Genomic DNA, 27,026 nt, shown 5'->3' with positions numbered 1-27,026 from the left:
TAAGTTGACGGACCCGACTTGGTCGATGTTTTCCCCCCACCCCCTAGTTGAAAAAAAAAATAGATGAACAAAACAACCCTAAAATTGAGATGTTTTGTAAAAGACAACCTCAAAAATTGGGTTGTTTTGGATAAAACAACCCAGAACGTTGGGTCAAATTGACACAATATTTGGGTCAGTCTTTTTTGATCAATTATAGAGTGATTTTTGTTTTCAGAGCACATGCTTTGATTTATCAATTGAAACTGTTTTTGTGAGGTATGTGCTTCCAAGCCGCAAATATTTTGCTGAGGTCGCCTCCATTAGAAAAAAAAAAAGCACGAGCGAGCTAGAAATGCTGCACTAGATTGTATAATACATCACAACACTATCAGTGATTGTAATTGGCCTACAGCTAATGTAGGGCAGAATAATTGACTGTTTTATTGATGCAACTATCCTCATATTTTTAAATGCTACAAAAAATGTTTTTTTTCATATTTTGCAAGTTATGGCCCAGGTTTGAGAGCCGCTGCCTCATAGGATTGTAATTTTAATGGTAGACATGTGTAACCACCAACTCATCAGTCAGGTTCCATTCAATTTGTTGTAGAGCTGCACTGGATTATACAGAAAGCTGTTTCCAATATTTTGGCGCCCTGCAGCTGCAAGGGCAGAGTCATTCAATTTAATGTTCCCATTTACTTTTAAAAAAAAAAAAAAGATTGAATGTGTCATTCTTCACCTTTAACAACACCTTTCCTCTGTGTCTCATCTCAGATTTCAACTCTATCCTGCCGGTGGCCGACCTGAGAGATTTCTTTAGTCCCCTCGCCGAGCCTTCATTTTCAGGTGATTTTCTGAAAAGTCGGGCCGCGTCATTTCTAATCCATTATGAATGACAAATCTTATTAGCGTGTAATGGATTGTTTAGCTGCCGTGTCTGTTGACGCATGAAGCCCTCAAAAGAAACTGTTAATCCATTCTGCATGAGTACTCAAAGTCCAGATTCCTCCTGGAATATTTAAAAACCGCAGTGCAGAACTTTCTTGTATGTGCCGCCTCAACATCTTCTAGAAATGTCCCTGATGACGTGGTTTTTCAACTCGTGCGGCGCCAGCGGGCCTTACGGGCCGACTCAGGCTCAGTGTGACAGCACCTACAGGAACAAAAATATCAATGTGACTGTGGGGAAGGAAGGACCATTGAAAGGGGTGCAAATGTGGAAGGTCCCTGCAACCAACAGATACTTGTAAGTCACATGCTGCTCTATGCACTAATACAGAGGTTCTCAAATTGGGATACAAGTAACCCGAGAGAACATGAAGTCACTCAGCTAATATGTGAGATTATAACAGGGTTTCTGCAATTATCAGCAAATCTAATTTACTTTAATGTGTTTTAATGCCATGACGGGAATAGTACTGTTTTCTTTTCAAATTAAGAGCAAATTAATTGGAACATGAAGAAATTGTTTGCTAAATTTGTTATATTGACTCGCAAAATATTGAATGCCTTCATAATGTACAGGTAGGGATTATAATTAGTGACCGCAAATTGGCTAGCTTTATTAATTATTTACAAGTTAAGAGCAAATTGATTGGAACATACTGCAAATGTATTGATAGCGACTCATTCGCAAAATCCTGTATGCCTTCTTTTTGTGAAGGATCATACATGTGCGCATTGGCATTAGTGTCTCAATCCAGAGATAGAATCTACAAATAAATGTTTTACTGTCTGCTAGCTTAATGCTAACAGCTATATTTGAAAACAAATGATAGTAGTGCATGAAGGCCAAGCATACAATAACACTCACATGCATGAATTCTTTATCTTCTTGGAAGAACAACTACTTTTACAGGGCATCACTCAAGACAGTTTCCATGTATTGTTTATCCATCCGTATTATTTTGTCACTGGTGTCCAAGGCATGCACACCAGGAGAAGCACCACGTCCAATGAATTGATGCAAAAAAAAAAGGTAGCAAAGTATTTTTACAAAATGCAATTGTACAGAGTAAAATTGTTCCTATTAAAAACATCATGCTGACTTTTTGGGGGGGAGGGTGTTGGATTGGATGAAGTAGACCTCAACGGCAACACTTAATTTTCAAAACAAATCTTTTGATTAGTTTCCCCACAGAAGCAGGACATCGCTGTACTTTGCTACTTTCTACTATTTCCCACCAGAGACATAAAATGTCTAGCATTCTCTCCTCTAGGATCACGGCTTACGGCGCCGCAGGAGGGAAAGGGGCCAAAAACCACAACAAGCGCAACCATGGCATCTTCATCTCAGCTGTGTTCCCCTTGGAGAAAGGGGAATTACTTTACATCTTAGTGGGCCATCAGGGAGAAGACGCGTGCCCGGGGGTGAGTATGGCGGAAAAACCGAATGAATCTGTTTGGCGAAATGGAGCGAGATGGACGATCTGGGTCTACGGTTTTCAATTCCCTTTCCCCTTTTGATGCAGAGAAATCCCCAAACCCAGAAGATCTGCCTGGGGGAGTCATCTGTAATCGACACCCGGGGGGAGGCTGGCGCTGAGTGGTCTGGAGGGGGAGGCGGAGGGGGAGGAGCTACCTTCATATTCAAGGTGACGTTTGCCGCTCTTTAGCATGAACGTGCTTAAAAGGGGAAATGTCACAACAGCTTTGATGACACTACAATTGTTGTGGGAAAGGTGAAATGATTGCCCCCACTTTTGTTTGTTTTGAAATTTGTTTCTGTGTATTCTCTTAATCTCAAAGCATTTCAGATCACCGGCATCTCTTTAGCATTCGCGCACAATTTGTCAAAATTGTGTCGTCTAGTTATTATAGTTCCTTTTGGAATCACTGTTTATTGTTATTACCCTGACAAATTAATTGCCTCTTTAATATACCGCAAAACAATTTTGAAAGCGCATCTATTGCAGTAAAAAGTTTTAGTGTTCCTGAACATAACACCACCTGGAAAATTGGGGAAAAAATATCCTGAGAGCGCCAAATAGGTGCACCTGGGCAATCTAATGGCATTTACCTCTTTTAGCATTAGTATATTTGCAAAATCTGAGCTGGATGATTCTTTGGTTATGTAAAATTGCGGATGCTGGCAGCACATCGCATGTGAAACATGTGAAATGCTGAAAATGTCCCATCATTTGGATCAGATGGAGGGCGACGAGCTGGTTCCTTTGCTGATCGCCGCCGGCGGAGGAGGAAACGCCTACATGGAAAACCCAGAGTCCAGTCTGGATCAGATACCACTGGAGCAGTTTGAGAACAACACCACTGCGCCCAGCACCAATGGCCAAACTGGTGCTGCAGGTACTAAGACTTATCAAAATACCTTGAAAAGGCGTTGAAAAACGTGTCAATCTGGTTGCCTTTTACGGCAACATAATTGTTGTTATTTATGTATTAGCTATGGAAAAATGCCTAATTTTGCATACAAATTCACAGGGACATGTAACACAATACAAGAACCCGAAAATTTACTCATTCACTCCCAAAGACGTTTTTTTACGTTTAAAAACAAAAATAGAGTCTAGCCACTCAATGACAGGTGTCTATTTTGGTTTTTATTTTTTTCAGTCGGGCTTGAGGAGAGTCTAAAACAGGCTGGCAGTGAGTGCATTAAACACATTAGGTTGTCACGGTCAAACACAATACAACTGTATTCCACCGTATATCTTCGAGATTTTCTCATGCATTCCGACAGAAAATGAAAGGCATTTAGTAGTCCAGAGGTCTGCCAGTAATTTGTAGAATGCTTGTCATAGGAGAAAGGACGACGAAATGTAGCAAAACTTGATACACTTCTGATACTTGTGGCTCTCATAACTGAGAAGTATCCATAGATTCAAGTAGCTCCTGAATAAAAATAGCTTTAAAAAGTCACAAGCAATATTTTGAACATCTTGCATAAATCTTAAATGAAGGCTTTGCAAAAAAAAAAAAAAAATCTCCTCTGTTCCCAGTAATAACCATAAAGATTAATTTTTCACAGTGTGTACCTTATTTAGAAGATCACATGATACATAACAATTTGTGGTCTCAATATTTTGACAAGTAACCACAGACATTCACGCTATCAGTTTTGGCTTTTTTCGTTTGGGTCAGTTGCTCCACAAAGTGGAAAATTAGCTCAGCAAAGGACCAGAAAATTCGACCCTGGTTTTGAGCTCCATGCCTCATTAGTGCCAGTCAATTTCCATTTCACTGAGCCATCTGACTGCATGGCGCCAGTCAAAATTTACATCATCATATTTCCAGCAACTACAATTATCAAACTCATTGTTGTACCTCAAGGGGAAATTCAACTCACATTCGGAAGCAGTTAACTCAAACGCAGGCATGCATGGAGAGATTCAAATAGAAAGAGGAGCATAATGTGCTCAGGACATTGCCTTGCTCAAGAGCGAGAGAATTGTAGTATTGTAAAGACACATTTTCAGCCCCTCCGTAAACCACAGTAAGATTAGTCATTCCTCACAAAGAATCAATATTACAGTATATACCCTGAGAGTATTATATTGTCTGTCTGCATGTTTTGCACCACCATTTCTCTTCAAATATCTTTTGCTTAAGCAGATTACCACCACCATGCAGAAGCCGCATGAAACTACCGAACAGGAAAAAAAAAAACAGTTACAGTTGTTAAAATACAGTGGAGTGAATAATACAGAGTTTGAAAACAGTTTTTTTCTGATAAAGGTTTCATGTGCAAAGTGCAAACCTGTTTTCCCACGGGAAAATATTTCTGGCAAAAACAGAGACTTTATGTGTACGTCTTGCATATGTTGTGGATTGTATAGTGCACACATTCCTGCATTAGCTACATTTTAAACTCTACGTTATCTGCTGACACCATGTGATTCTCTTAAATGCAGGAGAATGAAATGGGGTCTTTTCTGCAAACGTAATTGAATGGAGTAGCAGGAAACATAAATTTTGTCACACAGCGTTCAGTATGTTGGTTGAAGATTCCAGTTGGGGTACTCGGCCTCAATGAATGCCTTCGGCGCCAGTTTCACTTTCTAAATCTTCTGAATGAAACATCTACTGTATAAGGGCTAACCAGCACTGCTGTGGTAAATTTTCAATATTTTTACTAATTTTTCCACAAATTTGCTAATGCTCCCAAACAATTAACATTTTTAACACTGGTAGTAACTGAATCAATTCCAAAAGACATGTTTTGACATTTTTAAGTATAAATGTCTGATACTAAATGAAAGAACTACTAAAATTTAAAGGTAAATAGGCTCTAAAGTAATTGATGTTTAGTGACCAAAAATAATTAATTTAGTATTTTAGTATCTAAAGTAATTGATTACTATTTTAGTAGTGAAGGTATGTACTAAAGTACCAAGGTAAACAGATACTTTAATACTTTATGACATATTAAGCAATCACTTAAGTAGTTTAGCATTAAGTCATTGATTGCTTTAGTACTTTAATACCTAAAAATAATTGATTACTCAAGTACCCAAAGATACGTATTAAAGTACTAAAGTAATCAATTGTTTGAGTCGTTTCATATCATTATTGATTGTCGTACAGTACTTTTGTACTAAAAGTAATTATTTTAAAACTTTTGCAACCAATAGTTATCAATTACCCTCATACTTTAGTACATGTTCGAGTACTGTATTTAGTACCTAAAGTAATTAATTAACTCTAGTAGTTAATCACATAAAAAATGTTATTGCTTTAGTACAAAATTACCTCAAGTAATCGATTAGTTTAGTACTTTAGTACTTACTGTAAGGTACTTGAGTAGTTTAGAACCAAAACTATTCACTTAAACTTAGTAATTATTCGCTTAAAGTAATTGATTTTTTTAGTGCTTATTTACCTAAAAAATTAATGCATTGATTACTATATTTGTCACTTTAGTACTTTGTGACTTAAAGTAATCAATTTTGTACTTATTTACCTAAAGTAATTGAATTCTTTAGTACATATTTCACTCAGTATGAAGTACTTTTAGAACCTCCTTTAGCCAAATACTTGAAAAAATAGTAATAAGTACCTGTGAAAGAATGTCTGAACACTTAGAAAAAACATTCAAAAAATTGTTTGGGATTGAATGAGTCAATTGCAATATTTCCCATAATTAATCACAATTTTGTCTTAAGAAGATCCCACATAATTGTGTTTTGCCACTTCTGACCATTTTTATTTATAGCAAGGAAGATTATACGTCAAACAATTATTAAAAAAAAAACAAAATAGCAAACCCGCCCTTCACAATTTAGATGATTGAGAAGTAACACGATGTGCGCATGATGTTGGTGTCCTCCCAGGTGGAGGTGGAGGCTGGAAAGACTCTCCTCCCACTCAACTGGTGGCCGGCAAGCCCCTGTCAGAGGGTGCAGCCGGGGGCGCGGCCTGTCTTTTGTCTCAGTCCAAACTGGGTTGGTCCACCTACGGGGGTTTCGGAGGGGGAGGTGGCGCCTGCACGGCTGGAGGAGGGGGAGGCGGCTACAGAGGTAAAAATATTGAGAGACACCTTATTTTTAACGTGTAAGATGTGCCAGTCACAAATGGTGACTGAGAGCAGGTTTTGAACCGTCTTGTATCTGATGTCTGTGACAGGAGGCGATGCTGTAGCAACGGATGACATCAAAGCAGATGGGCGTGACGGGGTCTCCTTTATTCATCCAAATGGGGAGATTTACCTGCAGCCTCTGGCAGGTCAGTTTAAAATTTCACTGTGGAGCAAGGAGGCTGTAAATGTGTGCTTGATATGAATTATAAAGAGTGATGATCGAAGGCTTGATTACATCTTAACCCTTATGCAGTATTGTGTCCAAGTTCTTCCACATTTATTTTACATGTTAATAAAGGGATTACGCTTTCCTAGAAGTGTGAAATTGACTGTAAATTGGTTGTGCCATTTCAAACTTTGGCATGATGTCACCATCTGGGTGAAATTTCAGCTCCCTGGTGTCTTTCAGTGCTTTTTCTTCGATGTGAAATCCTTGTGCGGTATTTTGGTCAATGCTTTGAGCTTTGCATCAAATGCATTTTTCGTCAAAGAGAAAGCACTGAAAGAAGACTCTAGGGAACTGAAATTTCACCCAGATGATGACAACATGTCAAAGTTCAACATGGCATGACCAGTAATTTATCAAATTACCAGGAGTGTGCCATCCCTTGGCTAAAATACTGTGAGAATGATTTGGAAGAAAATTAGCCCAAAATGTTCAAATTACTACAATATGTGAAAATATTATATCCTGAATTGAGCAATCATCATAAGCGATCCATTTTGCCATTCTTTGTGTTAATGTTTCACGCCCTCATGTTTTTCTTTTGTCTCTTGTCGACCCAAGTTTTGTTTTTGTCTCTTTGCGACGACTTGTCATCTGCTTCTGATTACGTAGTGAGTGGCACACGACTAATTCACAACCTCATGCAGCACGAAAGCCATTAGGAGGACGATTAAGGGAAAAACAAAATAATTAAAGCAACCCCAATGAAAGAATCTGAAAGTCATGTGCAATGGGGCACAACAAAATATGTACAGAATAATTCGCCCTTACAGATGTACTACAGTAACGCTTAGTACTAAAGGTAGATGTTATTTGCGTTTGTGCATCAATCATTGCTTTTTTCCTGATCTCTTTTAAGTTGGAGGCAAACTCCCACCACAAATAACAATCACTTTTTTCAGATACAAAACAACGGTGGTTAAGATGCACTGGAGAGCCCTCTGCCCGCCAGCAATATTCACTTGCGTGCAATCAATCTCGTTAACGTTCTATTTGCTTGTAACAGCGGTTGTAAATGTACCTGAAGTCTTAAAGTGCCTTTGTGTTTGTTTTCTGGTGGAGGCTAAATTATGAAATATCTTTTGTAAGGGATGAAAGGGCGGCATTGTATGTGAGCCTCGGGTGGTTTTTCAACCTGAATCCCTCGTGTGTCTTTCAAGCTATCTGTCTTTTGTCTTCAGAATACAGTATATACTTTTTTGTCCTCAAATGTGCAGTCCAAAACAGAAATAGAGTTCTCAAAAGTGCTGTATAGGTCCTAGTTCCAATACGTTTGTTTACTACTTGCTATTTTGTTCTAAATAATGGACATATGGATATCTGGAAATGAAATTAGACATATAGAAACTTTTTTTTTTACATTTCTTTTTAACTTCCAGTTTATAGGAATTGTCTTTAATATTCCAATACTGTTGGAAGAACAGTATTTGAAAAAAAATCCTTCAGATATCATGCTCCATTTTCAAACTGTTGTCTCTTAAATTTGTTGAGTAAAATCTGCACTTTTAATGACAATCTCTTGTTGTTGCTTATATTGGTGGTAGTTGTTGATGCTTTTCATACTTAAGACAAAAATAAAATCCGGCAAGGAATAAGTCCTCTTTGGCATTAGTTGGCACTAGGGTGCAGTAATTTGAAACATAGGCAAACCATCCTCTGCGCCTGAAATTTTGTCATAAGTACGACAGTTACTGGTTGTCATTGTTGTTGAGTATTCAAAGTGTGAATACCCAGGCTGGTATCACCCTGAAAAAAAGTGGTTTTGAAAGTAAATAATAACAAGGAGAAGTAAAAATGAGAAGTAGTAATTAAGTATTTAATATTTTAATATTTAATATTTTTATCAAATAAGCAGTTACAGTGAAATTAAAACATGAGAATGAAGTATTATAATGATGTCATGCTAACTGGAAGCATACACCTAACGAGGGTTTATTTAATTTGCATATGCATTTTTTAAGCCATGGAGAGTCACGGCGAGTGTGAAATCAAAGTGCAGCTGAACTGCAGCCACTGTCAGTCTCAGAGTTGCAAGCGAGACGAAGACACGCACCTCATCCTCTGCCTGTGCCACGGCGACGAGATCTTGGCCAGTGACAATGTCACCTGTGTTGATACAGTCGGTGAGGAAATATCTTCAAGCGTCGGCCAGTAATATTTTTGCATATTGTTTATTTTACTGCCTTCCACGACATCTCGTTCCATCTTTATTTCTAACCACGGCTTCTTCATCATCATCTTGCAGCTCCTCAAATCCCTCCTCCGCCAAGCCAGATGTCGACCACCCTGATCCTGGCTGTGGTCACTTCCACCGTCGTCAGCAGCGTGGCGTTGATCTGCGCTGGCGTTCTCCTCAGTAAGAGACTCATGCAATTTTGTGCAGATGCATTGCCCGCCACCTTTCATCGACTATGAATTGTTGAATTGATTGTTTCTGTCCTCCTAAAGAGAAAATGGTGGCATTGCAAAGAGGGAATTGCGTTACCATGTGGAAGTGCTCTTTCTCTTCATTCATGGACTGATACATTGCCTTAAAATCCGCTATGAGAACTGAGCCCGTTTGGAAAGCGGAACACACGGAGCAAAAGTAAATGGCATTGATGGTCTGAAAACATCAACAACAAAGGATTGGCATTTAGTGAGTGAGTCACAAAAGGAGGGAAAAATATTTATTTTTGTCGTATTTACAATGCAAAAAAAGTGACATTTTCAGTATTACATCCACACATGAGCGTTGATGGTTTGTGACTGCTGTGAGCCATTTGTAAAAAAGCCACTTGTGAGTCCCACACGCTCCAAGATACTTTAATGATCATTATCGTAAAATAAAAATATACAGAGCAGGGGTGTCCAAAATTGATCCACAATCTCTGATCATTTGAATCGGGTGTATTGGGGAAGGAAACATGGAAAACAACATGTAGGATACCGGCCCCCGAGAACCGTGTTTGGACAACCCTGATATAGGGTGTTAACATTATTATTATTACTTTTTTTTGTTTGTTTTTTGAGAAGCTTGAGGTCCACATTAATAGATTAGATAGCACGGCGAATATGGCTATGCTGTACTTGACAGTAAAGCAGGCCAACCACAAAATAAGCCTTTTGTTCACCAAATCATATGTGAACATGAATGCCTTAATATGCTTTTATTTTGAAAATGTTGCCAACAGTGTGTGACAGTGTAACACGCAGTAAAGTTCCAACTTTAAAATTAAAACTTAGTTTACTAAATAATTTATGGGCCCAAATGCCTCGGTACGCTTTTATTTTGAAGTTTGTGTCACGGTGTAGCAGCGTAACTAGTTTTTCGACTGCAATCAATGCAACATTAGTCCAAAATCATGCTAAATCACTAATTCAGGGCACTAACTTTTTTTTTTTTTATTTACACATTTAACATTGACATACAGCACTTGTTGCGAGAGTTTGCCTATTCCTCAGGCTACGTTTGGGCCGGTAATTAGCAGCACTCGAGTGCTCCATATAGGCTGGCGTGATGGACGTAAATGACTGCAAACTTGCTCACAGCCTGACACAGTTGCCGTTCCTACAGATCATAAATGAACAAACTCTGCTTACTCAAATGTTTCTTTTTCAGCCGGTAAATTTGTCTCAGAATAAAATTTATGGGGGGAGATTTGTCTAAAATTTAATGTTTCTAAAGAGGAACGTCACCTGCTGCTAACACAGCTTAGATTTAAGTAAAGAAAATGTTGATCATCCAAATTTATAAAATGTGGTCATTCATAGTTAAGTGAAAGTATGTTAGTTGATCTTCTGGCTTTAGAATTGATTTTCATACAGCGAAGAAAAAAAACATGTCTAATCTTTATTTGAATACTAAATATTGGACTCAAATTTGAAAATCAACATTATTGATAGCTACAGCTTCACCATCAAACCTCAATGCACATGTATGAAGCTCCATAGAACAGGGAGTAATTCCACTGTTATCATTTTGTGCACCTTCTGAAAGACCTGCAGCAAAAGTGGAGGAAAATCATAAAGTTTGTTTTCAGTCTTTATGGAGCCATATAACCTTTTTGTTTAAAGTACATCTGGGAGTAACAAATTAGGTTTTCTGGGTTTGATGGGTTTCTGGAAAAGCTGCGTGCTGGCAAAGCTGATGCGGCAAAAGCTGACAGTCCTGGCACCCGCTATTACATAGCTGTCAAAGTCCAGTCATTGAGGGCCGGTATCCTGCATGTTTTCGATGCTTCCCTCCCAAACACACCTGGTTCAAATGATTAGGATAATTTTCAAGATCCTGCAGAACTTGCTGATGAGATTATCATTTGAATCTGGTGGTCTAGGGAGAGGAACCTGGAAAACATCAAGGATTCCATCCCTTGAGGACCGGAGCTTGACTCATGCGCACGATTAAATTGTCAACTGGAGAGAATATGACTGATCCCAAAGGAGGAAATATACAGACACACCTCAAGTTCAATCTATGTTTCTCATTTTTAGGAAAAAAAAATGTGTGCAGCAGATGCCATTGGACTATGGGAGTGAGAATGCAAATAAACTAGAAAAGTAACCATAATTTGATTATAACCACAGCAGATCTTTTGGAGTTTAATTCAATTGGTTCGCCAGTCGCTTCACAGGTTAAAAAAAAAGAGCATCCAAAAACATTTAGCTCATTCATCACTATTGACGGCTATATATGTCAAAGATGACGATGAAAACGGGGGAACCGAAATCTGAAAAATACTTTTTAGTGCAGTTCACTCGAAACTACAACCCCAAAAAAGAGCTTTATTACCACTATACATCTTTTAAATGCTTTATTTTTGATACAACTTTTGTTCTAGATTTGATGTATACTCTGTTGTGACAATCAAATGTATGTTGGGCTTTTGCTGCTAATACTGTATAAAGGAGTCACATTTTGTATTCCTGGAATATGAACATTTAACAAAAATAGCAGGGTGAGGACTGGCCAGGCTGTGTATAATCCTCAAGTTATCAAGATGCAGGTTTAGTTATACCAATAAATCAAATATATATAGAGCTGATGACTTGTGAATTGAACAAACATCGCACGTAAGAATGATAGTTTTTCACTACTAACAGCACAGTGTATAATTGTGTCACATTGAATAAAAATGTACAAAGAAATATGACATTTCTTGTCCACCTGAGTAATATCATAACATTTTGTTTTGAATGAGGGTGAAAGGAAAGCAAAGCTCCATAGGTTAATGGTGTCTCTTCACCTGAGCTCTCCCCCCGTGCAGGGAGGTAGTCTGTTCCCTGCCACCCTCCTCTCACCCCATGTCCTCCACTCCTTCCCCAACCTCCTCTTGACCATCCTCCTCCTCCTCTACCTCTTCCTCCCCGCATCTTTCCCTTACCTTACTCCATCCCCTCCCTCGAGACCCTTGCATCTGCACCGGGCGCTGGCTCGACGGCACCTCCTCCCTGCACGCAACGCCCCCCTCCCTGGCAGACTACCAACCTGCATCGGGGCCGCGGCGGGTGAGTCCCAGCTCACTGGTGTAGTTGAGGATTTGTAGGTTATGCATCTCTGACATGCCTGTGTTACCGCTTATCTAAATTCCATCAAAGGGAGCCCATTCTTTTCTTGACAACAAATACAGTTGGAATATTTTCCTGTTCTTGTCCCCAGTGTGGCATCGCTGGAAAAATGATCTGCAAGCGGTGAGGGGCCGCCTGCAGAGCCCTGAGTACAAGCTGAGTAAGATCCGCACCTCCACCATCATGACAGACTACAATCCAAACTACTGCTTTGCGGGGAAGGCCTCGGCGCTCAGTGAGCTGAAGGAAGTACCGCGCAAAAACATCACCCTGCTGAGGTATTATAAATTGACAATTTTATCACATACTGTATAGTAGAGAGGATTCTTCCTCTATGTTGAGTAAAATTCAACAGAAAGACCAAAAAAGACTCTAGAAAATGGATGGATGGAAAATACTATATCGAATGAAATTACTTTACAGCACCAAGTAAATACTACAAATAAGGAACTGATACTACAGCAAAGAGATCTATAACTCTATTAATGCAAATGAAAAGCATAATTATGCCCCTCAAAACCTTCATCTCACATATACCTTGTGGAATTGATCAATGACATTGATCGCTCAGGAAACTGTGACTTTGTAGCCAATCACCAAACATGCATAAAATTCTAAATATCGACCGATTATGGTCAAGCTGATCAGATCATCGTGAACACTACTTTTTAAAAATGTGAGCCAGGTGAGCCACCTGATTCATTAACTGAAATATCAATACGAATTTTTAATATTTTAAATCTTGACCTTTTTCCATCAGCATTGAGTCCAGTTCTACTTTCTTTTATCATTCGCGTGTTTATTTTTTATATTCATTGTGTTGTGCAATGTATAGTTTTCATACATTTAAAGGGCTAACAAATTGATTTAGCTATTTTTAGCAGTGAACAGTTATTTTGTCTGAGATTAATTTGATAACCAAATCATTTTTCACGTACTATTAATATCTTTAAATTTCCTTTTTTTTTTTTTTTTTTTATACTTGATGTCGACTGTGACTGATGTCTGGCTGTTATCTGTTTTATTATTAATTAATTAGGTAATATTTCTTTTCTACCGAAAATGGCTCGTTATGCATAGTATCCCTTTAAATCCTACAGGTCAACTTAATCTGGCACTCTTTTAGATATTATGGATACTATGAGCCTACATATGGCAATTTAGGGTATTTGTCATTGAAATTATTCACCTTGCGCTTTTATCTAGCTCCCCGCCAAAATATAATGGGATCTTCTTATGAATACCACATCCCAAAATTCCACCTTCCATCTCAAGATCGTCCCACTTGTGTTCATTTCCACTTGTGCCTATAGAGCTCTGGGCCACGGCGCCTTCGGCGAAGTGTATGAGGGTCAGGTCCTGGGGATGAACGCCGACAACGGCCCCATGCAGGTGGCCATAAAGGTCAGCTGCCATTCACAATGACTACCTAAACGCTAGATGACAACTCATCAACGGGAGTGATGTTCATTACACTTAATCCACTCAGCAGGGTTGTTCTTGCTCATGCAAAGGTCACGCATGCAGGCAAGACACATTGAAGCTGTGCATTTCATTTAATGACACCCGCCCGAAAGATGCCTCTTTTTCTCCCGCAGACCCTCCCGGAAATTTGCTCGGAACAAGATGAAATGGATTTCCTTATGGAGGCGCTGATTATGAGGTACGCGTCTTGCGTCAGCGTAATCACGCAAAGTGCGCTCAGTTTACCATGCGGAAATTCGTGGTTCATGACAGGCTCGGGTGCGGTGAGGAAACCTGAATTTTGAGGTCAGACGGTATACGCAAACACACTTGTGAAAATCTTAAATACAGAAAGTATTTGCATGAAAAATTATTTTTGATCTAAAATATGAAAAAATAAGTGATGTCATTGAGCTTCCTGATCACCTCTGGCCTTTCCTCACTTTAAAATGTTACATTATGACCAATGAGGACAAGAAAGTAAATTAAAATCTTTTTGACATTTTTTTTCTTGAATCTGTGACAAAATTCCACTTTTTTCTTTACTTTGTGCATTTTTTTCCTCCCATTTTTCATGTTGAAGACATATTTCTAATAGATATTGCATTCACTCTATCAAGGACTTTCATTTATGACCATAACTTTTTCTATTTCTGATTTACGTCACTATTTTTCTTCCTTTTAAACCAGGCAGTCGAAAAAATAGCAGTTTTATTTAGAAAAAACCTTAACAAATTCAATCTCCACTGCATAGATTTTCATTTATGACAATAACTTTTCTATTTCAGATTCAAGTCAGTATTTTACTTGCAGTTTTATTTATAGATCTATAAAAAAAAGTAACTTCAACCATAACTACATAGATATTCATTAATGACTTTGAGGATTTACCTCACTGTTTGTCTTGATATTTTTCCCCCGAAATCAGATGACGAAAAAAAATAATAGATTTTATGTATATGTTCAACAACAAAAAACATTGGGAACAAAGGCAAAATATATTTCACGGATTTCAATTACTTCGGGTATTTTGGGGAACATAACCCCCTGATAAATGAGGGCACACTGTAAACATTAAAATAGCAAAATCTGATTCAGTAATCTGCACTCATCACTTGTTGCTAGGCAGGATTCACAGAATATAGTCTTTGCTCAAACTTGGTTCTGATAGACACAGGTAGAAAAAAAAGAAAATGGGGGGGGGTTTCATCGTGCACTTTTTTCAGTTTTAGACTAAGCTGTCACCTGTATAAACGCTGTAAAAAATAAATAACAGTTGTTGATTAAAATTGCTCTATTCTTTTGTTAATGTTAGAAAGGATACGGTGTAATACAATGTAATAGACTCCTAACTAGTTTACGAAGCCGTGTAAGAATACATTGTGACATGTCACAAGTAGTTCGGTAATTTCTGTTTTTACTTTTTGTATCTATGCCCTGGAAGTTTTCCTTACAGATATTAAACCCCACCCCAAAAACAAAAAACAAATCTGCTATAATGGATGATTTTGCAAATACCTGCAGGCAAACACATGGCAGCTCAATTTGTATCAAGGAAACACTAAAGCTGTTCCAGCTACAGTATTTTTCCCCATTAAAATCATGATCGCGCCAGCAATTCATCCCCTCTCTAAACTTGTCACACGCTTCTGCTTTACATCATAGCGTCTGTCCGTACTCGGCTTCATAAATTATTGCACGGCTACACGTCGCCTTTTTATTCTCCAAACACGTCCATCACATTCCAGCTATAGTCCAAGATCAGCATGAACCCTTTAGGGCTGTTTCATGTTCACAGGCACTCCCCTTAATAGCCTTTCTGTGCTTAGTGGGAGCTTTGCTAATGTGAGCTTGACTTATTATCTTTCGCGCTATATCTTCTGGATAATGACTTCCACGTCCGCCGCCGCGCTCAGCTTTGCACCCATCCACCAAACGACATAAAGATTAGGTGTTAATATACCACCTGTCAGTGCTTTAGCTATCTCAAGGGAACTCTAACAATATGGACGTAGATCTTGTACATTTATTCCAGGTACACCCGTCTAGTCTCAAGAAGACTTTTTGTTAGATAAAGCTCATTTTCATTCATCGGTCAATACGGTTCTGTTTTTGGAGGCACTTAGATATCCCGCTGTGATGTAAAGTTTGTGTGCCTTATAAATATTTGATCAAGGGTTTAGTGGCAGTATTTTTCATAAACGTGAAAGAGAAAAAAAAGGTGCGTATTAAATGCTGTTTTAAACAAGAGGAGCTACCAATGAAAATGTACCTTTTGTGGTTTTATTTAAATTGCTGCAATTTCTTTTTATTTTTACTATTAATGTACATTGTACCTCTATAACAAATTAATGTGGTTGAAAAAAGTGCATGCATTTGTGTTTGTGAGAAAAATACACAACACCACACAGAGATGCTGCCAGATTGAATATTAAAAATTTAACAATCAGGGTATCATCTGCAAACACTGGTTTAAAATGCGGATAAGTAAAAGTAGAAGTGCTGATTCAGTTAGGGTTAGGGTTAGCTTACCCGGAAGTAAAAAAAATACTATTTCCTGAAACTATACACAAAAATCCCACAAAAATTCAGTGTAACCACAACTCTGCAAATTAGACTCGGAAACTAGCTCGATTCAGATTTGGAAACTACATGACAGCCTGAGAATTCTGATCATTTGCTGCTGAAAGGTTTGAGTAGCATTATGACAATGCTCCATCTGTATGAAATATTCTAAAAAAAAAACACACTTGAAATGCTTCTATAATAATCCATTACATGTACAGTTCCCCCAAAATGGTGACTGCCTCCTTTGAGTTAGTTAGGTCAAGATTTTTGGGGCGTGCGTCAGCGTTTGACACTAACCTTGACATACAGATGTCTGGTAATTTTGGTCTTGTGTAAAATATTGTTGGGCATTTTAACCAAAATGTGTCAGCCAATCAGAGATGGAGCAGGGTGAAGGTGTTTTTTCGCCATATTTGTGGGTTATGTTATTTAAAAAAAAAAAAAAGGTTCCCAAAAATGCCATTACCAACACAAATTGTCCAATTTCTCCAGCTTTTCAAAACTCTGCTGAAGCAGCTTTTCCAAAAACACATTTTGCATTTTTTTTTCGTTGCCATCATATTTCTACCTAGAGCATAAAAAGTGTCACGTATCAATCCAATATGACTCCTGGTCACAATGGCTGGAGATTGAGACGACAACTCACTCCTCCGATAACACTTTCCCTTTTTTATCAACTTGAAGTGTTCATACTGAGAAAAAGAAATGGACAAGTTGTCAAAACAGAAGAACTAACTGACATAAAAATCTGTACGTAACATCCTACACTGAGGCAGAATTTATCCGCAGCACCTTTAAGGTGAAGACTTTTCAGAGAGATATGGAATCTCAATCTAAAGCAGATGTTCACTGAAAATAACAAATGCGCATTATTCTTTCCAGACATAATGTGTTATAATGTGCATGAGGCATCTTTTTCCACACGGTTGATTGTGAAGCTTTCGGGACTTGTGATTGTCTCCTAATCAGGACATCAATGTCAAAATGACCCCCTGTGAGCGAAACCTTTTTCTCACCTCTCAACCAGCCCATCGGTGCTCCCTCTTGTCTCCGAGCACTGAAATCATCAGATCACAGAGATCCAACGGAAAAGCTGACTAGCATATAAATGATTCCGTACCGGGTCACAAATTCAAGTTTTGTTTTGGATTCTTTTTATCTCGTAGCGGCTTTTGTGGTTACTCTCAAACTGAGGATGAACTTTCTCATTGTTTTATTCATTAGTTTCTCGCTTTTCCTCAAAGACAGAGGAAAGATTGCCGACAGTGAATTCTCTTTCTGGATCAAGCCGCTTTTCTCAATGTGGTTCTATTTCGCCCCTCCGGACCGCCGTGGTTTTAAAGTTACACTAATAAACTTTTCAACCTCCATAAAACATTTTAATGACGTCTGATGAAACACCGATTTACCACTAACTGAATGATGCTTTTGTCATGGTGTGAGAGTACCTGTGTCAATTTTACTAACAAGAAGCAACTTCGAGGAGGGTGGCAGGAACCCTGCCTCATAAAAGAACTACAAACATGGTGACTTCTTTATAGCATACGTCACGTTCCCCTTTCATCATTCATTACAAAAATGACACTCGAACATCTATGCGCGATTACTGTGAAATCTACAAAAACAGCCAAATAAAATGATATAAACTCAAAAGTATGATCATGTTTAGATAAACACAAATAGATTAATTAGAGAATGCAATTGTTGATAAAGGCTGAATGGAAAATGTGGAATTATTTAAAATGATGTTGAATGATACTGAATGATTTACAATGATGTGGAATGAGCTGAACACCACCCATAAAAAATGATTGTTTCCCTGTAGTACACTGTGCAAAAAAGTTTGAATTTTTGCTGAGTGGGAACATTTGGGCAGTGTAAGATTGCCAGATAAAAGATGGAACAGCTTAAATCGATCCAAAAACGTGGAAAATACAGATAAAACTTATCATTTGAAATATTTACATTTTTTGGAGTGAAAATATAACATTTGTCAATTTCAATTTTTGAATGAATGAAATAGTAGCCCTGGATCGCCTGAATTTCTGGAGCAAGTAGAAATTGGAATCCGACTTCAGCCTTGAGGATAAAAAATATGTGTACGAATGTGTGCTTGCAGTAAGTTCAACCATGAGAACATTGTACGCTGCATCGGCGTGAGTCTCAACATCCTGCCACGTTTCATCCTGCTGGAACTCATGACCGGAGGAGACATGAAAAGTTTCCTGAGGAAGAACAGGCCCCAACGCGTACGTCAAGTCACCCGGATTTCACTTTATGCGTGTTCCACCGTTTTTAATGTGAGCCGTGCTGCTTTCAGGGCCAAGCTCCTTCTCTCAGCATGCGCGAGCTGCTGCAGATGGCCAGGGACATTGCTCGTGGTTGCCGCTACTTGGAGGAGAATCACTTCATCCATAGGTACTTATTGAGTGGACAACATTTTTCAAATCAAATTTGGCTCTATTTGGAAGTTATAAAATATCAATTACATCATTCTGACTTTTTGGGGATTACTGCAGGTCTAGCACAAAGCATGGTCTCATTTTCCTTTGTGTATGTGTGCAGATGTGCAAAAATACCAAAACCTAGTCCAACCCACCCCTGCATACATTTACTTCTCTGCCTTCTGTGTGCAGATCTGCAAAAATACCAAAACCTAGTCTAACCCACCCCTGCATACATTTACTTCTCTGCCTCCTGCCAGACTTGCATCAAGCATGAAAATAAGCCCGGTGGTGTTAGGTTACAATTATTTTGTAACAGCCTATGTGTTTTCATGATATTCCAATAGAGATATTGCTGCTAGAAATTGCCTTCTTACATGCCCGGGACCAGAAAGGGTGGCCAAGATCGGAGACTTTGGCATGGCCAGAGACATTTACAGGTTCGTAAGCAAATATTACACCACACTCCCAATGAAATTGTAATCTTGCTAGAAGAAACAAACATTTAAACAGAAGTGTTGTTGAGATTTTCCAAACGAGGAAAAATGATGAGACCACCTGATAAGTCACGAAACAATACAGAGGAAAAACAACACCAATTTATGTGTGGTTATGGACTTTATTTTCTTGCATTTTCTCCCAATTTTTCCGAATTGAAAGCACATGAGAGAAAATCCCCCTTTATTTGACATCTGGAATGCACTACCTAACTTCTTAGTTTTTGTTGTTTTTTTTTCATCAATTTTGCGGTACAATAGCTTCCATATATTTTGGAAACTAACTAAATTTACAAGGCTTGTAAAATGTACAAGCCTTGTAAATACTTTGGCCTAAAATGACAAAAGGAAATCGCATACGTCACATGGTAAACATACTGATTCAATTTTGGAAATTGATTTACTGTTTGAACTTTGCCTTTTGTCAATTTCCCCTCATGAATTTGAATCATTTCAGTAAATTAAGAAAAGTCAGTTTATGATTTTATTGTGAGTTTTTTTTTTTTTTTAATGTAGCTATTATTTCTTTTTTGTACCTAGAGCCAGCTACTACAGAAAAGGTGGCCGTGCCATGCTGCCAGTCAAGTGGATGCCGCCTGAGGCTTTCATGGAGGGAATCTTCACCTGCAAGACTGACACATGGTGAAAGCACATCCCATAATATTACAAAAAAAAAAGTCTTAAAACATGTCACCGGGGTCTAATTTCATAAACTTTAGAATTATTTGGCTGTTATAGAAAATAAATAACTTTTAGTGACTCTTGTTTATTAATAATTAAATATTCATCCCAAAAAATAATCAACATAAAATGTTGGCCCTGCTCTCAAAAATAAATATTAATCAATAAATATTCTTATCTTTAAATATAATACATCGTTTTAAAAGATGTTTGCGTGTTTGTTTTACTTAAAATCTCAAGTACCCCCAGTGGTATCCGTACCCCAAATTAGAACCATTGCACTAAACGATCAACGTTGCAACAAACATTCACAAACAAATGAGATCTAACAGAACACATAACCGGTGGAAAAAATGTAGAGAATCTTATGGGGAAACAAACATACAGTATTAATGAATATAAACCAGATGATGAAAGCGAATGTTTGATATTATCCGGTCAATTACATCATCATTTCAAGAGCCTCTTTTGGAAGTCGACAAGCTTTGCTTGAGAGGAAAATGGAACTACGTTCAAGATCAACAGCCATATGGACACAAGCTGTCAGGGTATGAATGCAAAAAAATCAAATAAAATACGCCATGCCATAAATGCTCAAAAAGATAGGAAAGACAAAAAAAAAAACCTGACTACATATTGTACGCAATATGATTAATTCCTTTGGAGTTCTAATACCATAGTGACCCAGAACCAAAAAAATCTCATCACTATCACTCAAACAAAAAAAAACACATTGTTCTCACACGTGTTCCATTCACAGCTCTCGGCCTACTATCTGCATCAAATAAACTCAATCAATAAATTCAATCATATCCAATATTCAAGTTTTATCACATATTCTGCCTTTACAGATATAATAATGTTCCATTTTATTGACGCAAAGGTGTGTGAATTTAACAATAGCTTTGTTATTGAACTCATAGCGGCAAAGAACGGCAGAAATGCCTTCAAAAACTAATAACATATTGTTACATTTAATAACTCCCTTCGGCATCTGATTGTTGTTATTGTGACAATAAGCTCATGTAATTGGATCTCATTAGACTGCTTTTAGATGTTGTGGTTGGCGTATGGCATGAATGCCCTTTTCAACACAGGATTAAATGTAGAACAGAATTGCGACTCACATGATTCCACGACAAATGAGAAAAGGATGACGCCTTTATTTAACCTTGAGACAGTGTTGGGACTGAATAACCGACAGCTACATTAACTTTTTTTTTAATTTTTTTTTTTTTAGCATTAGTCATTTCATAGCAGGCAACATTCCAAAAGTTGATATGGAAAATAGCAAATTTAAAAAGTAATGTTCTCCTTTAACCTGTTAATTGCCAAGAATGGCTTGTCGTCCATTAGAAACAGACGTTAAGTTGTGTTAGGTCGTTTTATTTTTTAATTATTTATATTTTCCTCTGGGAGATGTCTGTTGTAAAGTTTCTTCAAATGTAAAGCACTCAAAACGACTTGTGACTTGACTTAGGAGTTTATTTCAGGAGACTGCATGCTCAAACCTCAAATTTCAGCTCATAAACATGCATTTTAAAAAATCTCTACTGAGCAGTAGCAGCAGCTTGTGGTCAACAAAATTAGTGATCAAATTAGATTTTTTTTATGGTGAAAATAGTCAATTATTTTATTTGGTAAGATTCGATGTAAACATTATCAAAGGTTGTGCAAATGTCTGTTCAGCCAATGGCTAAAATTGCCCTCAATTTAACTCTGTTAAACTATGTTTTTCTATCATATTTTATTCTATCATATTTATTGCACCGATTACAGCAGCTTTTTCAATTTCATTGTATGCCAGATATACAATGACAAAAACGGTATTCTATTCTATAGAAAGAAAAGACAAGTGATAACAAGTGGACACAAACGTAGCTGTCTGTCTCCCTCTACAGGTCATTTGGAGTACTGCTCTGGGAGATCCTTTCTCTGGGCTACATGCCGTACCCTTGTAAGACCAACCAGGAGGTGCTGGAGTTTGTCACCAACGGAGGTCGGATGGATCCCCCAGAGGGCTGCCCGGGCCCAGTGTGAGTGCTCACAAGACTGCAACTGGTTTCCTTTGAATCCCATTCAAGCTAGACATTTGTGTGTGTGTTCAGTTATCGAATCATGACCCAGTGCTGGCAGCATTGTCCTGAACATCGGCCCAATTTCTCCACTATACTTGAGAGAATCAACTACTGCACTCAGGTACACCCTTTTACCGCTATTGCAAGAGCTGCACGAAGTGGGGATGGTCTGTAATATTTTGGTATAACGTTACATGGTGTTTAAATATTAGGCAACTTATTTTCATTGGTGCTGACCGTCCTACTGGGTGTATAAATCGTGTCCAGTAGGTGTCACAGGTGTTAAACTCAAGACCCGGGGTCCAGATCGATCCTGCCCCATCATTATATGTAGCCCGCGAAATGCTGATTTGACTTCTAAGTTTCTGGGTAAAATAGCGAACTTGCTAGTTGTCTTTTAAAAAACAACAACATTTTTTTTGTTCCCAACCTGTCTTTTGAACAGTTTTTACTGGCCTCTGATTTCAAAACTTGGTAAGTGTGCGATAAACACACTTGATATTGATTCTGGCCCTCTGACAGAAACTACAAAGTGGCCCACAATAAAAATGAGTTTGACACCACTGATGTATAGCATTCATGAAAATTCTCCCCACGTTCTACCTCCCTCTTCCCATCAGGATCCAGATGTGATCAACACACCTCTCCCAGAGGAATATCGGCCTACTACGGACGACGATAGCGCCGCTGCGATCCGCCCGCCCGACTGCACGGCCGCCGGCTTCGCCCCTCTCCCCGTCTCATCGGCCTCCTCTCCCCCCTTGAGCCTGACGCCCTCTGCCCTTCCACCGCCGCCCGAGAAACCTCGCCTTCTCCAAAAAGGCCCAACCGCCCAGCACGAGGCGTTCCCGGATCCCTCCGTGCGCTCGGGGGGCCTCTGGCTCAACCCCGAGCCTCCCTCGCGCCCGCTTTGCTCCGCCAGCGGCTCTTGTTCGGGTAGCCAACGGCTGAAGAACAAAACCAAGAATTTGTGGAACCCCACGTATGGCTCCTGGGTTTTGGACAGCTTCAAGGGTAAGAAAGCCGTGGCTCATACGCAGTCCGTGCCCCTGTCAAATTCCCAATCTTGCAACGTAAGCGTTCAGCCTTCCTCGGAGTGCAAGCGGGCAGCCTGTGAGAGCTCTAACTGCTCCCACCTCAAAGCTCCCGCCCTCTGCACTTCTGCATCACCTTCCTGCCAGCCTCAAACCACGCTGAGCCAAAGCAGCGGCGCCCCTTTGAAGGGGGGCATTGACCTGGCCAAGCTGCAAAGTTTCCCCTGCGGAAACGTCAATTACGCTTACGACGAGCAAAGCTACGAGGCCGAGAGCTTGCCGCTGGTGGTCCAGGCCAAAACCCCGGACGCCATCAAAAACACCAACTCTGCCCCCAGCGTGTCGTCGGGGACGGGCCTGGGGATGGCTCTGGGTCTCTACGCGTCATCGTCTTCGTGCATGCCCAAGCTGCTGCTCAAGCGCCACGCTAGCTACGGGCACGAGGACGTGAGGAGACACACCAAAGCGGAGAAGCCAACGCGAGATCGAGACTCTGGTTTCTCTCTGTCTGAGGACCTGAGCGTCACACCGATGTGAGTGTCGACATAGCAGGATTTTCTGATGGGGGGGGGGGGTATTTTTTTTTTAACTGGACCCTTTCATTTCTACTTCATCTTTTTTAATTTCGTCCTGTTCAGCTGCTTGCTTATGCAGCATGAGGGCTCTGTTTTTTTTTTTTTTTCTTCAATGCCAGAATAATTTGGACTTGCAACAAGGGGACTTTGATATACAGTGCTGTGAAAAGGTATTTCACCCCTTATATTTTTGCATATTTATCACTTGCAAAGGTTGCTTCGCATCAAACCAATTTTAATATCTCACTTTTACAAGCCGAGGATACATAAGATGCCGTGTCTAAATAAACTTGACTTGGTTAAATCAAAGTGCTACAAAATCCCAAGAACAAACGCATCATGCCATGATCCAAAGAAATTCCAGAGGAAACGAGAAAACGAAAGTGATTGAAATCTATCAGTTGGGAAAACATCACAAAGGCATTTCTTAGAGTGTGGAGCTCCAGCGAGCCATTGTCAGTCATTTTCCATCAATGGAGAAAACGGTGGCAAACCTTCAAAGTGGTCAACCAATGGAAATCACTCCAAGGGTGCGATGACAAGTCATTCAGGAGGTCACAAGAGAACTGCGAAAAACTTCCAAAGACCTTCAGGTTTACAGGTCTGAATTCAGGTCAGTACTCATGACTATAAGAAAGACACGGGCTAAAAATGGAATCTATGAGAGGCTCATCTCACACCAAGGCTCATAAATAGACATGTTTGACCAAATATGATGAATAATCCTCATGTCAATATTGACCAAAAAAATCGTGATGATTATTTTGGACATAATCGTGCAGCCCTAATTCCAGTTATTGCTGCCAAAGCTGGCAAAACACGTTATTAGATTCAGAGGGAAATTACTTTTTCACATAGGATCAGCTAGGTTTGTCTTCTTTTTTTCCCCTTTTGTAAATTATCATTGCATTAGATATATATCCTTAGGTTTTTTCAGTGTTATATTAATATTGATTGTGATGAAATGAAACCTTTGAGAGTGATAAATTTGCACACACAAAAGACACACACAGAAATTATGAAGGTCTTTTCCTGCTGTTGTCTTTGTTCAAATGGATGTTTAATGGACATGTATATTATTATATAAACACCATTTGAGTAGCTCTCATTGTGTGATTTTTATTCTAATCACATTTGTCTCCAAAATACTGAAATAAGTTTGACTTTTTTTGCCGCCTGGAAGGTTTGGCATCTTTTTTGTGACCACTGGTGTCCAGTATAAGAATCTCCTAGCATTTTGCTTTGCTGGAATTTTTTTATCCACAAAAAGAGAGAAATTCAGGTTTCACAGGAGACTTTTGGGGACTCGGTCGAAAGAAATAATGTGAAAAACACCCTACATCATAGACCCTGCAATAATGTGTATTTTTCTATTTTTCAGAGGTGGTTTTGGCATTTGGTGAAAATTTAACTGATGTGGCAGTTTTCACACAAAGTAGCCCTTTTCTTATTTGCTTTTAGAATTTAAATCAGGGGTGGGCAGAATATGGCTGTGACCCACATATTCCCATCGCATCAGACATGAATCCCAACGGTACCTTGACTTATGAGTGCAATTAAGTAGAAGCATGCTTGTGCATCAAAATTCAGTTCATAAACACAAATTAAAGTCTACTCTTACGTTCTTAAGTAATGGTGCAAGAGTCAGTTGAAAATTGGTTATCAAAATAAACTTTTATGATTTTTTGCAGTTGAACTTGAATTGTTTTTTTTTTTGTTTGTTTTACAAATTTCACCATCTCTGCAGTAAATATTCTCAATTTATGTAGTCCATGAAAATATGACTTAACCATCTTTCCACAAAATAACACATTTGCAGATAGTTGCTCTTACTTGTAACATAGTAGTCAATATTTTGGCCTATTGTCTGACATGTTATAGACCAAGCCAGGAAATTAATCAAACAGTTTGTGCACTGTCAATTTCATATAATGATCTGTTTGGTTTTGTTTTTAAAAGAGGAATGGGACTTACTTTTTCGTAGCTTTTTGAATAAAGCCAAGTGAATAAATGACAGATTGTAGCCCTACTTATAAATCAGGATGCCACTGTATTTTTTTGTTTGATTGCATTTTTTTGCCCAAAATACATTTGTAGTATTTCTTCATTTTCTGCTCATTTATAGCTTTCCTATATAAAGTGTTATATTTATTCAATAAATAGGCCAATGAGTGTAATTAGGTGAACAATAACAAAGCCAGATGAGCTCCTTTTTGAGTCATTGAGCTAAGCTAAACTAGGTAGCTATGCTAAGATAATGATTACACGAGACTCAAGTTGATATTTTTAAATACTTTATAAATGACAAAAATGCTGATGTTCCACTTGAAGTTGGAAATATGTTTTTGTGCTCATTTGCTCATTCGTTGTAGCATATAGTTAAGATGTTTTGGCTTTAGCATATTGTTTTAAAACAATGTAGATGATTACAGCTGTGAAATATTAGCTATTTTTATACTTAGCTCCGTACACTGGACTAACATTTGTATTTTTTTTACACGTCTTAAATGTATATTGTATACTGTATTGCCTTGATATTTGTAGTCAATCACTGCCATTGGATATTATGACACGAAGGATGTTGTAGTAACCACTCTTACTCAGCAGGGGGAGGTATTTAGCTGTGACATACACAATAAGCTGCTCCATTCGTGTGCTTTATCGCTCCAAAATATAAATGAGTGTTTATGATTATTATTGTGTCATTGTACCTCAGTAATCAAATAATCTGCACCTATAAATGTTTTTTTTTTACATTATGGATTATGTGGGGGGTTTACCTTTTATTTGCTTTGAACCTGCTAATGTTGAGTTGCTCAACCCTCAGTGAGGTACATGCACACTGATTTTTATGTGAGAAAATGAAAAAAAAAATGCATGTCACTGAACTTTCAGACGTAGGCTCACACCAAGCCGAGGAAACCTGGCTCTAACACAACCCATTCCACTGGATAAGCCTACAAAAGTAAAAACAACCTGGACTTTGTCGATTTTGATTGAAAGGCAATGACAATTCTCAAATTCACCTTTATTGTTCATATGTGTGTATCTTGAAACGCTCTTCCCCCAACACACGCATTTTCTAACAATATTTTATTTCCCAGTAAGTTGTCAATTGCTGAGTGTGAACTCTATGCAATGTAACTTTCTTCCACAATTCCCATCTAACCAAAATGTGCCCAAAGCTAATAAACATATATCAAGCTTATCAGTGTGTATTATTTGTGTGTCGCTTGCGTGTAATCACTCATTTGGTCCCTTCCCAGAAAAAGCAAATAAATGCAAGGGAGCCCATTAGAATGCCACAAATAGTGTTTTACTGTTAAAAGGTGAAAATCATCGTTAATTTTCTATGTCCTATATATATATAATATATATATATATATATATAT

The 27,026-nt window shown here is 38.5% G+C and overlaps 1 protein-coding gene across 1 annotated transcript in view; it reads left to right on the top strand.

Moving 5' to 3' along the window:
* The window catches only part of ltk (leukocyte receptor tyrosine kinase), a 61,637-nt gene extending 34,795 nt beyond the window's left edge, over window positions 1–26,842 (top strand). The window contains exons 11-29 of the mRNA XM_088433732.1: window positions 760–831; window positions 1,057–1,231; window positions 2,205–2,355; window positions 2,457–2,579; window positions 3,135–3,291; window positions 6,276–6,461; window positions 6,568–6,666; window positions 8,708–8,869; window positions 8,992–9,102; window positions 12,385–12,571; window positions 13,607–13,697; window positions 13,892–13,956; window positions 18,445–18,574; window positions 18,646–18,743; window positions 19,117–19,209; window positions 19,807–19,908; window positions 21,849–21,983; window positions 22,056–22,146; window positions 22,646–26,842. Coding sequence (XP_088289858.1) covers window positions 760–831; window positions 1,057–1,231; window positions 2,205–2,355; window positions 2,457–2,579; window positions 3,135–3,291; window positions 6,276–6,461; window positions 6,568–6,666; window positions 8,708–8,869; window positions 8,992–9,102; window positions 12,385–12,571; window positions 13,607–13,697; window positions 13,892–13,956; window positions 18,445–18,574; window positions 18,646–18,743; window positions 19,117–19,209; window positions 19,807–19,908; window positions 21,849–21,983; window positions 22,056–22,146; window positions 22,646–23,596 — 3,179 coding nt within the window. The 3' untranslated portion in view covers window positions 23,597–26,842. The remainder of the gene's footprint in view (window positions 1–759; window positions 832–1,056; window positions 1,232–2,204; window positions 2,356–2,456; window positions 2,580–3,134; window positions 3,292–6,275; window positions 6,462–6,567; window positions 6,667–8,707; window positions 8,870–8,991; window positions 9,103–12,384; window positions 12,572–13,606; window positions 13,698–13,891; window positions 13,957–18,444; window positions 18,575–18,645; window positions 18,744–19,116; window positions 19,210–19,806; window positions 19,909–21,848; window positions 21,984–22,055; window positions 22,147–22,645) is intronic.
* The last annotated feature ends 184 nt before the right edge of the window (window positions 26,843–27,026 follow it).

This window comes from Hippichthys cyanospilos, chromosome 14 (genome assembly GCF_059441005.1).
Source record: "Hippichthys cyanospilos isolate Australia breed blue-spotted pipefish chromosome 14, RoL_Hcya_1.0, whole genome shotgun sequence".
NCBI lineage: Eukaryota > Metazoa > Chordata > Actinopteri > Syngnathiformes > Syngnathidae > Hippichthys > Hippichthys cyanospilos.
Note: the sequence above shows the minus strand (reverse complement) of the source record. Positions and strands in the feature narration are given on the sequence as shown.